The 12,070-nt window shown below is 38.2% G+C and overlaps 1 protein-coding gene across 2 annotated transcripts in view; it reads left to right on the top strand.

Annotated features, from left to right (window-relative positions):
- Positions 1 to 2,481: 2,481 nt before the first annotated feature.
- The window catches only part of st14 (ST14 transmembrane serine protease matriptase), a 58,816-nt gene continuing 49,227 nt past the window's right edge, over positions 2,482 to 12,070 (top strand). For both annotated transcript variants that reach the window (XM_058413764.1, XM_058413763.1), the window contains exon 1: positions 2,482 to 2,766. In XM_058413764.1, coding sequence (XP_058269747.1) covers positions 2,743 to 2,766 — 24 coding nt within the window. In that variant the 5' untranslated portion in view covers positions 2,482 to 2,742. The remainder of the gene's footprint in view (positions 2,767 to 12,070) is intronic.

Genomic DNA, 12,070 nt, shown 5'->3' with positions numbered 1-12,070 from the left:
GCCAGATTGCCTACAATTCACCTTTGTGTGATTTTTGTTGTGTGGGCAAAATAAAATGTGTTTGCGTGGTTGAACAATTTTGAGTGGGTTTGTCATGATTTTATCTTATATATAAAAAAAAAAATATGGGAGTAGTCACAAATAATTATTCACGATGTTGTATTTGCATACACCCATCCTAAAAAATAGCCTGTATTTTTTATTTCTGTATACACATAGACACCGTCCAGGCATAATATTATGACCACCTGCCTAATATTGTTCGTCCCCCCTTTTTCTGCCAAAACAGCCCTGACCCATCATGCACTGTGTATTCTGACACCTTTCTATCAGAACCAGCATTAACTTCTTCAGCAATCTGAACAACAGTAGCTCATCTGTTGGATCACACGGGCCAGCCTTATATATACATATACATATACATATATATATATATATATATATATATATATATATATATATATATATATATATATACTATATGGCCAAAAGTATATGGGTGCATTACTATGAATATTCTCCAAAGAACTGATTTAGAGGCTTGGCCAGTCCATCCAGGATTGTCCTCTCATGACCATCATGACAAAGCCCCTGTGCACCAAGCAAGACATGGAAAAAATTGAGTATCCAGATCCCTGACCTTAATTCCACTGCAATGAAGTGGGACGCTGACTGTGCACCAGGCCACATCGTTGAACAGCAGTGCCTGACCTCACTAATGGTCTTGTGGATGAATGGGCAAATTCTCACAGTCATGCTGGTAGAAAGCCTTCCTATAAGAGTGGCTGCTGTTATTATTATTATTTATTTATTTTTTAAAAATGGGGGTGATTGGATGTTCCATAAGCACATGTGTGTTGTGATCAGGTGTCCACTTACTTTTAGTCATATAATGTATGTATTACCACCATTTCAGGAGTGGTAGCATGTGTAATGACCAAGGTTATTCACTTTTTCTGCATGCTAGGCTTGGTGAGTAATTCTGCTCATGCTGGGCATTTTGTTGCATGAGAGAGCCACCTATAGGAGTGAGTGTGTGTGTGTGTGTGTGTGAGACAGAGAGAGAGAGAGAGAGAGAGAGAGAGAGATGTAGGGGATAACAGAGAAAGAGGGACAGAGTGAGTGAGTCTTTCTATGCTTATGCAATACTTTTTAGCAGATACTGTAGGTCCACGATGGTCAGTAATGATGATTTCATGAAAACATTTTAATGTGATTTATATCTTTATTTCTGAATATTGCATTGAGATTACTATGACTGCAGTGGTATTTTTAGAAGCTTGGAATTTTTTTGTTAATTAAAAAAAAATCTGTTAATTCTCCTTCAAGCTTTTTAAAAATTTGAAAAAAAAAAAAATAAAAAAAAAAAAAAAAATAATAATAATAATAATAATAATAATAATAAATGCATAATTTTCTTAACCAGAGACTGCCAAGAAATAAAAAAAATTTTATCAACAATATTTTTTTAATATATATATATATTTTTAAGTTGCAGTCATTTGCAACTATGCAAAACTAAGCTGTTCAACTAAGCAAAAGGGAGGGGGGGATCCGTAAACAAACAAACAAACAAACAAAAAAACATTGCATGTATGTATGTATGTATGTATGTATGTATAATGAAAATTATTTACATTAATTTCTAATTATAGCCAAAATGCCACCGAACTTGATTGTCTTTTTTTTGTCCTTAATTTGTATGTTTCTCATGTTGGAAGTCCTCAGCATCATTGTCTATAACAGACACTTTCACAAATCGGTTCTTCAATCACACATCACAAACATCTCAAACTGAGTTCCTGCTCTTTACAAACGCCAAGTTTAATCCAATTCAAGCAGGATAAAGAATAATCACCAGAGAGCCACAGGGGGGCAGTCAAGACATATCCATGAGCTTTTGGGCACCTTTACATGGAACCTGTTTCTACACCTTTACACTCCCAGTCTGTGCAGGAGAGACTGGGAGAGGAAGGAGGAAGATTTCTGAAAGCTATGACCTAATCATGAACCTGACCTTTACTTAGAATAAAAAAAATAATAATAAAAAAACACTGGAGAAAGACTGCTGTCCTATGAGCTGCACACACATCTGGGGAACCCTGCAAGATGAGCTCCTGGTAACAATGAATGCTTATTACCACTGCCTGGGCCCCTGAGCAAGGCCCTTAATTGTTCAGTTGTATAAAATGTGATAAATTGTAAGTAAGGGTGCCTGCCAAATGGAAACAAATGAAACTACATATACACAAGTGTCTGATATTCATAATAACATCATGTGGTTATTTACTGATCTCAAGCGTAGACTTTTGTGGAACACCATGAAATGGATTTCTTTTATGCCTCTGAGTTTCAGGACTACCTTTCCTGTTTCATTTCCGGGATGATGACGTAATGACGCATGCACACCTTTCCAACGTGCATACTACATTACCCCAGCCAAAATAGTACGTACAGGTATGTAGTGAATACTCCATAGTGCGCTAGTGTGAGTGTATATTGCCGTGCCCTGACTGCTGAGGAGACGTGTAGAGGTGTTCAGACTGAGGACAACACCATCAACAGCCACTATAATGTCTATTTTAAACAAAGTTTCTGTTTAACTTCTGTTTTCTTTCTAAGAGTTGGATTATTGGTTAAGGAACTCAGCGCGTAAAGTTATTGAACCTGGTGCCGGTTTGCGCAAGCGGAACTTTACCTGATTCACTTCGACTTTCTGCAGGCTCTGATCAGGACTCTACCATGAGTACGACAGTGTATAAAAATGTGAGTTTATTTTCCACTTCATTTGTTTACTTCTGGGTGTGAATTGTGTTTGTTTTTCGTTTCCTTAAACTACATTCCCCCCCACTGTTTTCTGTAAATAATGTGGGTGGAGTGATGTCCTCAGGCTGCAGGTTAACCTTAGCTCAACAGGCACGTGAAGGAATAAAGGTGTTATATAAATATATATATATATATATTTTTGTTTTATTTGTGCTGCATAACACTTTTGCTTTTATTTTTATTTTGTATTTCTCAAAAAACTGTAAAACTGATTTTTGAACCTATGTATTGTTAAACAATGCTACATTGTCAATGTCAAAATGATTCCCAATAAACTCCTGTTAATCTATCAAACTATTATATATCTTTAAAAGTATCTCCCAGTCATCGTAGAGACTTTAGAAGAAAAGATAAAGAAGAAAGCTGTTATTTGTCTCATATACTCGAAATAGTTAAAACGTACACCGACCAGGCATAACATTATGACCACCGGCCGAATATTGTGTTGGTCCCCCTTTTGCTGCCAAAACAGCCCTTATCCATCACTGTGTATTCTGATACCTTTTTTTAATCAGAACCAGCATTAACCTCTTCACCAATTTGAGCAACAGTAGCTCGTCTGTTGGATCAGATCACATGGGCCAGCCTTCACTCACCATGTGCATCAGTGAGCTTTGGCCGCTCATGACCCTGTCGCCGGTTCACCACTGTTCCTTCCTTGGACCACTTTTGATAGATACTGACCACTGCAGACCGGGAATGCCCCACAAGAGCTGTAGTTTTGGAGATGCTCTGATCCAGTGGTCTAGCCATCACAGTTTGGCCCTTCATCAAACTCACTCAAATCCTTACGCTTGTCCATTTTTCCTGCTTCTAACACATCAACTTTGAGGACAAAATGTTCACTTGCTGTCTAATATATCCCACCCACTAACAGGTGCCATGATGAGGAGATCATCAGTGTAATTCACTTCACCTCTCACTGTTCATAATCCCAAACATGTTCAGTGTCATTGAGGTCAGCGCTCAGGTGCATACTGCACTGGAGATCCTTAACACCGAACTCTAAAACACCAAAGCATGTTTCATCCCTCTTCCACTAAACATTACTGTACATTCATGTAGAGTGCATGTCCATTATAAGGCACCATGCATACTGTATATTCGCACTTAGGGGCAATTTAGCATATGGCTAATCCACCAAATATGTATGATTTTGGGAGGTGGGAGGAAAGTCGTTGAAAAACATGCACCTTTCCTGAAAATTTGTGCCCTAGTTCCTGAATAGATTTATTTTCATGTAGCATCACCATAGTCCTCAGTCAATAATAGTTCCAGAAATTCTACAAATTTAGCTAGTGCTCAAGAGATTTCTGTTTTAGTTTTTCTTTTAAAACTTTGCTAGTCATTTAAAGTAAGAACTTTGAAGCACCAAATAATAAGAGGCTCCTTTTGTTAAACAAGTCAATTTATTTTGGGAGTCATTGTTACTGTTACTATAGAAACGGTAACATTTTTGAACCAATGTCTAGTACTGCCAAGTATCTTACTGACCAGTCAGATCTGAGAATTTCTGTCAGCGTTGCTGTGTAACTGCAGATAAATAGTGCTTAATAAATATTAAGATGTTTGGATAGTGCTCCATCTGTGACATGCTATTGTGCAGCATTGAAGGATTTTTAAAGTCAGCTGTAAATATCTGGAAGTGTAGTAATTCTAAACCAGGTGTAAACTACTTCTTTCTGCCATATAATTAACATTTCCTTGAACCTGCTCAAGCCTGTCTGTTATGTTTTTAGGCACAAACAAACCACCTACAGTATAGTCTCTGCGAGAAGAGATAAATTCCCGAGTCAGCATGTTGCGTAAGAATGCATTGTGACCTGCTTGGTATAGTGTAAATAAGTGGCACACCCAGTGCCCTGATTAATGAGGTATTTGAAAGCCGAGTCAGTATTAATGCCATTCAAAACAGCGACTAAATCGGTGTGTATTGATATTGATTCATTCTTATGAGTGAAGTCTATGATGGAGAAAGGTGACAGATGTAATATGTCTGTTCGTATATGTTTGGTACGTCTCCTTGAGAGTGTGTGTTTCTGTGTCAATAGGATGTGTGCATTGTAGAGCCAGATTTTCTAGTCTGTAGAGGAATAAACAAGCAGTCGTTTTGCACAGAAGTGGCCAGGACGAGGTGCGCTGTAAAAGCTCGAGAGCGGAGGAACAGAAACAGATATGAAGACTTTCTATCAGGGTTAGCAGTAACACCGCTTGTTGTTTAGCTTTGGCCTGTACTGCACAAATGAATTTTTTTATCACAATATCAGCATTTTATTGTACTATTCCCTATCCCTCTTTCTATTCAAACACACTACACAGCACATAGTATAAAAAATTGACAGTCTCCATGTTCCATAATCCCCATAATTCCTCCCTGTCAGTGTAACGTAGGCGTTCTTCCCACACAGCTTTTATCACACTTAGCGTTCATACTTGAGCAATCCGATCACGTTTAATTCTGAGCAACCTACCAGGCTTGCATGGGAGTGAACGCTGAAGCTCTAACAAGCTCAGCCTGCTATAATATCTCTATATCTCTGTAACTCAGTAGGATATATGGCAGCAATGTAGTTGACTGTAGATGTCAGGTTCAGATAATCATTCTCTAGGTACTGTATCTAGAGCTATATTTGGATTTTAAGCCTGAAATGGGTGTGGCTTAAACTTGAGAGCGTGGGACTTGATATTGAGTCACATTGAGTCACTACCGTCAGTGTAAAGCTTTGTTGGGAGGTAATATAGTGAAAAAAAGCATACAAACAATTTTTTTTAGCTAATTTATTTTTTAAAATGCTTCAGGAAGAGGTTGGTCTTTACATGTCCAGTGGCTCAGCTGTTCAGAAATCTACTGGAACTTCATTCCATCACTGAGCTGGCTGAGTCTTGATGCAGGCTGTCATTGAACCCTGAGGGATAGTTCAACCAGTCGAGCAGTGCTGGGGGATCATGGGGCAGTATGGGGTGTAATAACTTTTTATTAGATTTTATCCTACATACCAAACTGCTAAAACAAAACATGGAACTAAACAATATTCAACATTAAAGAAGTATAAGATGTAAAGACAATAGAGAGAGATGTACAGAAAGATTCTGTTTAATGATCCTCTTTTTCCTGTGAATGTTACGATCAGCACAGGGCACGTATCACCCATTATTAAATATGTAAGAAATTAATAGTGCGTTACGAATTATGGGGAACATTCGAACGAATATTTTAATTAGAATCTGCAAGTCTAAATAAATTAAGAAAGCCCTAAAGAGGGATGAAATGAGTCACTGAATCTCAATCAATCTCAATAATAACCATCTCTCTATCTAATATTTTCCCTTGTATTCCATTCAGTGTAGTGTGTTGGACTTCCTATGCTCAGGCAGATACACCAGTGCCTTAAAAATCTGTTTCTTTTGCTAAAAAGAAGGATGAGTGAATGAGCACCGTCTGTGAAAGCGTATTCGTGTGTGTTCTTGTATAACATGCCAAGATTCTTTGACTATACCAAAACACTGGGCTTGTTGGAACTTGACCTCAGCAGATGTGTGCACTGACAGCTAAACATTTCAGTTCTTTGCTTAGAGGAGAGCTTTTTTTTTTGGGGAAAAAAGGAAAGAGAAAGATAGGTGTGTTTTACATTTTGGTGAGCCACTTTCTGTGGTTTTCGACATTGGTAAGCCAGCTGTGATGCTAATGTTGCTAACAGTAAAGCCTTTGTGTATGTCTGAGTCAGCTTCCTAGATCCTTCAGTGGTTAAGGTAAGGACCCTGGATCTTTATATTAATTAATTTATTTTTTTATTAGTCATAGGTCTATAGGCTAGCCAGTGGGGTCTTTTAAAGCGTTAAAGCCATTACACTCAAATGAACCATTTGCAGAATGTCCAATAAAGTTAAAAAACATGAATGTAAGTAATCATTTGAGAGCTACAACAAGCTATTTGATGGCTGAGAAAATATTTCCATGCTCCCTGATTTTGCGGTGCATTGTGGGATTTTTTTAGGGACGAAGGTTCCAGTAACTAGAAGGATTTTGTGTTGAGAGACAGACAGACAGACAGACTGGGACAGCTCTATAAAATAGTTGACTCCATGATCACTGCCCTGACTACTGTACTGAATTAGGGAGCTGATTGAGACACACTCCATGTCCTCTACAATATAAGAAGATTTTTGACTGTGCCTCTGTTCTGAAATGGAGTCATTCCTACTGCATGATTTCAGAGTTTTGTAAGTGATAGGGGACCATAGTGTTATTGCAATAAGCACTTCACCTTTTGGAACAGTTTGATATGCAATCTCTTTGACTGGACATGAAGGAATGAAGAGAGTGAGCTATGGTTTTGCGGGTAACACGTAAGACCAACATTAGTGTCCAATTATAGGATTTATATTCCTTTTATTACGCCGCCTAAATGCAAGTGCTTGTCATTCATGACACATAGTGCTCCTTCCAAGCTCCGGTTAATTTACATAAATTTCACTTGTTGGAGTTTTAATTTCCTCTCCAGTGCCATTTGAAGAAATGATATGGACCGGCAACTTATCAAAAATAGTTTCAAGTGGAAAATTAAGGGAAAAAACTGCAGCAGAAGAAGACACCTTTAATTTTTCCACATGTACGTTACAGTGAAATTATTTTTTATGTATATTCTAACTTTTTAGGAAGCTAGGCTCAGAGCACATCATCAGCCATTATACAGTACTACTGGAGCAGAATGGGTTAAGGGCCTTGCTTAAGGGCCCAGCAGTGGTAGCTTGGCAGCTCTGGGGCTTGAACCTTCAACCTATTCAGTAACCCAGAACCATAAACATTAAGCCACCACTGCCTTTGCATGTAGGAACAGGTCAAGGAATAGACTGGTGGTCCATTTCTGGCTTGTTCCTAGTGTTCCATCTGACCAGGTGATTCACCTATATATGAACCATCTGACCAGGTGATTCATTCATCTGTAGTAGCCTCTTTATCTTAGTCAGGGATCTGGAGCCCATCCTGGGAGCAGGGGATATGAGGTGGGAATGCATCTTGGATAAGATGCCACCATGGAACTTGGAAATAACTATGGTACCTACTTTTTAGTGATATTTTTGTCATTATTTACAGTAATCAGCCATGACATAAAAATCAGTTCTTGAAGTCAGTGAATTGAAAGCAAGAAAAATGGGCAAGTGTACAGATTCGAATGACTTTGAACAAGGTGATGGCTAGTCAACACAATAAAAGCATCTCCAATATGCTAGGTCTTGTGGGGTGTTCCTGGGATGCAATGGTTAGTACCTGGGGAAGAAATGGCACTAGGATGCATTATAGGAAGAAGGCAAGCTGGTGAGGCAGTGATCTTGGGTCCTGTGGATGTTACTTTGACACATAGCACCTATCTAAACATTGCTGCAGACCAAGTACACTCTTTCATGGCAACAGTATTCCCTAATCGGTTTCTTTCAGCAGGATAATGTATCCCGACACACTGCAAAAATGACTCAGGAATGGTTCGAGGAAAACATAACACACAGTTAACTAGGTCTCCAAATCCCCCAGATCTCAATCAGATCGAGTTAGGGGACCCTACACAGTAGGTGTAGGTGCAGGTGGCTTAATGTTTGATTAAATTTGTGTTTGATTAAACCTGTGTAGTGTTTGATTAAGCATTTAATCTAATACTGCTTGCTGTAGGTCTGCTCAGAAAAATTGAGAACTGGAGCTGGAGGAGGTGTATGTAAATATTCCTGCATGAGCAATAATCTCACTCTGATCTCATATCTGCTTTTATTTAGTCTCACTTCAGATCTTTAGTTATTTATAGCTGTTGGTCTGAGGGAGAGATTTTATTACTGATTACTGATCTTGCAGCGCCTTAAGCTTAAGGTGTTCTACATAAGAACAATATTAGAGATTTGAATGCATTAAAATATGAAAATGAAGCAAAATGTGCATACCAAATATCACAAAAGTACATTTCTCAGAGTTTTTTTTATTGTGCTAACGCACCTATAGTCAGACTTTTAAATATTTTATCGATAACAATACTACTAATTATATTATTAATACTACTACTAACAATAATAATAATTATTATTTTATATTTGTTTGAAAGCTCTCAAGATCTTAAGGAAAATCCAATGTTACTTTTGTATTTAAATTTTAACCTCATTTAAATGTGAAGGGAAAAAAAGATTTGTAATTTTTGAGAATAAATATTATTTATATAATGTTAGTAATCAACAGAAAGTGGCTTTCCAATTTCAGTGAACCTGTGCCCACTGTGGCCACAGATTTCTGCTCTTGGTTGACAACCAAGGTACCTTGTGCTCTGATTTCCTAACAACCTGGGATATGAGAAGAAAATAATTTCACTCTGCTGTAATTTAAATGCAAACAAAGGCTTCTTCTTCTAATCACATGGTTAAACATGGTTCATATTTGGGAAGTGGTGGCTCAAGCAGTTAAGGTTCTGGGTCTCTGATTGGAAGCTACTGCTGTTAAACCCCCTTACCCTGCCCTGCTCCAGGGGAGCCACATCATGGCTGACCCTACACTCTGACCCTGACTTCCAAACAAGCTGGATATGCAAAAGCCTTTGTTTTGGGGATGGTGGTAGCTCAAGTGGTTAAGGCTCTGGGTTGTTGATTAGAAGGTCAGGGTTCAAGCCCAAGCACTACCATGCTGCTAGTGTTGGGCCCCTAACCCCCTTTGCTAAAGGGGTGCTGTATTATGGTTGACCATGCGCTCTAACCATGACTTCCTAACAAGCTGGGATATGCAAAGACCTTTATTTTGCGTACAATGGCTCTGATTTGTTGATCAGAAGATCAGGGTTCAAATCCCAGCACTGCCAAGCTGCCACTGTTGAGCCCCTAAGCAAGGCACCTAACCTCCCCTGCTCCATGGGTGCTGCATCTTGGCTGACCCTGTGCTCTAATCCCAACATTCAGAAGCTGGGATACGCTAAGAAAGTATTTCAGTGTGCTGTAATGTATATTTGACACAAATTATGTTATCTATTAAAGTAGCCAGTGAGTGTAAAAACACTTCCTCGTTTTTTGGCTGTTGTTTCCTGTGACAGAGCTGTGACATATCCAGCTTGAATTCAAGATAAAAATGAATTTTTCTCCAGGATATTTTTGTTGTCGGGTTTTATTTGCATTCATTCGCCTGGCAGTGTTATCCATAGTGAGGAAAGATAATATAATTTGCCTTAAAGGGCCTAACAGCTGTGTTCTATCCACCGTCACTTTGCTAGCTCACCACTGAGCCATTCCTAGTCAGGATACACAAAGTTTAATCAGCTCACTGAAATATAAACACTGCTTTGCTTATTCCTGATGATATCCACAGCCTGGGAACAGACTGCATCATGTTTGGAATGAACATGAAACTTGCCTTGCAGCATTTGTCCCATATTTGCATGGTGGAGTGATCAGATGTGTAAGCATGATCTCCACAAGTGCAACAAAATCAGCCTTGTTTTTTTTTTTTTTTTTTTAAACCTTTAGAGAAAGTTTTATACACATGAATATTGCATAAAAGATAAGATGAGATGATGATATGTGATATAAATTTCCCCGTTTCCACTTTACTCCCATTTAAGGAAAGTAAGAAGAATTCACTGCTCTGTCATTTGTTTGCTGTCTTTCCCTAACGCATTTTTCCCAGATGTTAAATCTGTAAATCAGTAGCTATAAGATTCCTAGATAAATGTATCAGTAATTTAATTTCTGTTCAATCATTTTAACCACGATTCAAGGTGGTTTCTTAACATAGGAGCTCTCTGATGCAATGATTAAACTTTTGATTAGATCTGCTACGAAACCATACAATTTTCACTTTGCTAAATCTACTATGTTCAGTATGTAACCAAGGGATAAGCTTACATTTCATAAGTAATTGTGATGTAGAGAATATTTTATTTACATTATTTTAAATTGCTCAATTTATTTTTTTTTCGATTGTTGCCTTTGATCAAATTGCTTTAATCAAATTGTCTGATTATTTCATTTTCTTTTTGTCAGTAGATAAATACATTCCTACTTACACACTATTAGCGATGCACCAGTGATGTAGGTATCAGACGCTGTTCTCATAAGCCTAGAGTTCTGTGCTCTGTGAAAATATACTATATTGCCAAAAGTTTTGGGACGTCTGCCTTTACATGCACATGAACTTTAATGACATCCCATTCTTAATCTGTAGGGTTTAATATGGAGTTGGCCCGCCCCTTGCAGCAATAACAGCTTCAACTTCTTCTGGGAAGGCTTTCCACAAGATTTAGGAGAGTGTTTATGGGAATTTTTCGTTATTCCTCTAGAAGCTTTCTATGCACTATTCTTTAGCTGAAGGCGACACGAACATTGGAGGTCTGTAGCTATTGACTCTACGGAAAGTTGCCGACTTCCTTGCACTGTGCGCTTCAGTATGCGCTGACTCCTCTCTATGATTTTACGTGGCCTACAAATTTGTGGCCAAGTTGCTGTTGTTCCCAATTGCTTCCACTTTGTTATAATACCACTAACAGTTGACCGTGGAATATTTAGTAGTGAGGAAATTTCATGAATGGACTTATTGCAAAGGTGGCAACCTATCATGTTACCACATTTTGATATCAGTGAGCTCCAGAGAGCAACCCATTCTTTCACACGTTTGTAGAAGTGGTCTGCATTCCTAGGTGCTTCATTTTATACACCTGTAGCCATGAAAGTGACTGGAACGCCTGAAATCAATGATTGTCCCAAAACTTTTGCCAATTTAGTGTATCAAGAGGAAGTTCAATATTACAACTAACCTGATAAACTATACTAAAAGGCAAGCACAAATGCTAGGTTGAGTCAGTCATTCTGTTCTTGATGATTAGACTCCAACTAGGAGTACTAGTAGTGGGAGTAAACAACAGTATCCTTTGCTGGAAGTGAAACAAAGCCCATTGTCCATTTGCGACCTTAGTAGCTGAGGCACTTTCTTTAAAATAAACTAGATAACAGTATAAAGAATGAGTCTACTCATGTACTCATAGATGGTCTGGAAATATGGTATCTTTCTATTGTCGTATCTTTAAGATAGGGGAAACTTTTGCTTAGAAATTTTTTAGTCTTTTCTAAAAACCCTTATTCTTTATGGTCAACACAAGATTATGCAAAAGTCTTCCATCATCCTCTTTTGTTTGACTTCCACAGCAGTGTTAGATATTGTCTAACATTTTCATCCTTTGTGCGTGTAGCTACCGGAAGCCAGTTGAGGGAGAATAGCCGTGTTTTTGGT

The sequence above is a fragment of the Hemibagrus wyckioides genome, linkage group LG17 (genome assembly GCF_019097595.1).
Source record: "Hemibagrus wyckioides isolate EC202008001 linkage group LG17, SWU_Hwy_1.0, whole genome shotgun sequence".
Taxonomy (NCBI): Eukaryota; Metazoa; Chordata; class Actinopteri; order Siluriformes; family Bagridae; genus Hemibagrus; species Hemibagrus wyckioides.
The sequence above is the reverse complement of the archived record's forward strand: the minus strand, read 5'-3'. Positions and strand labels throughout refer to the sequence as shown.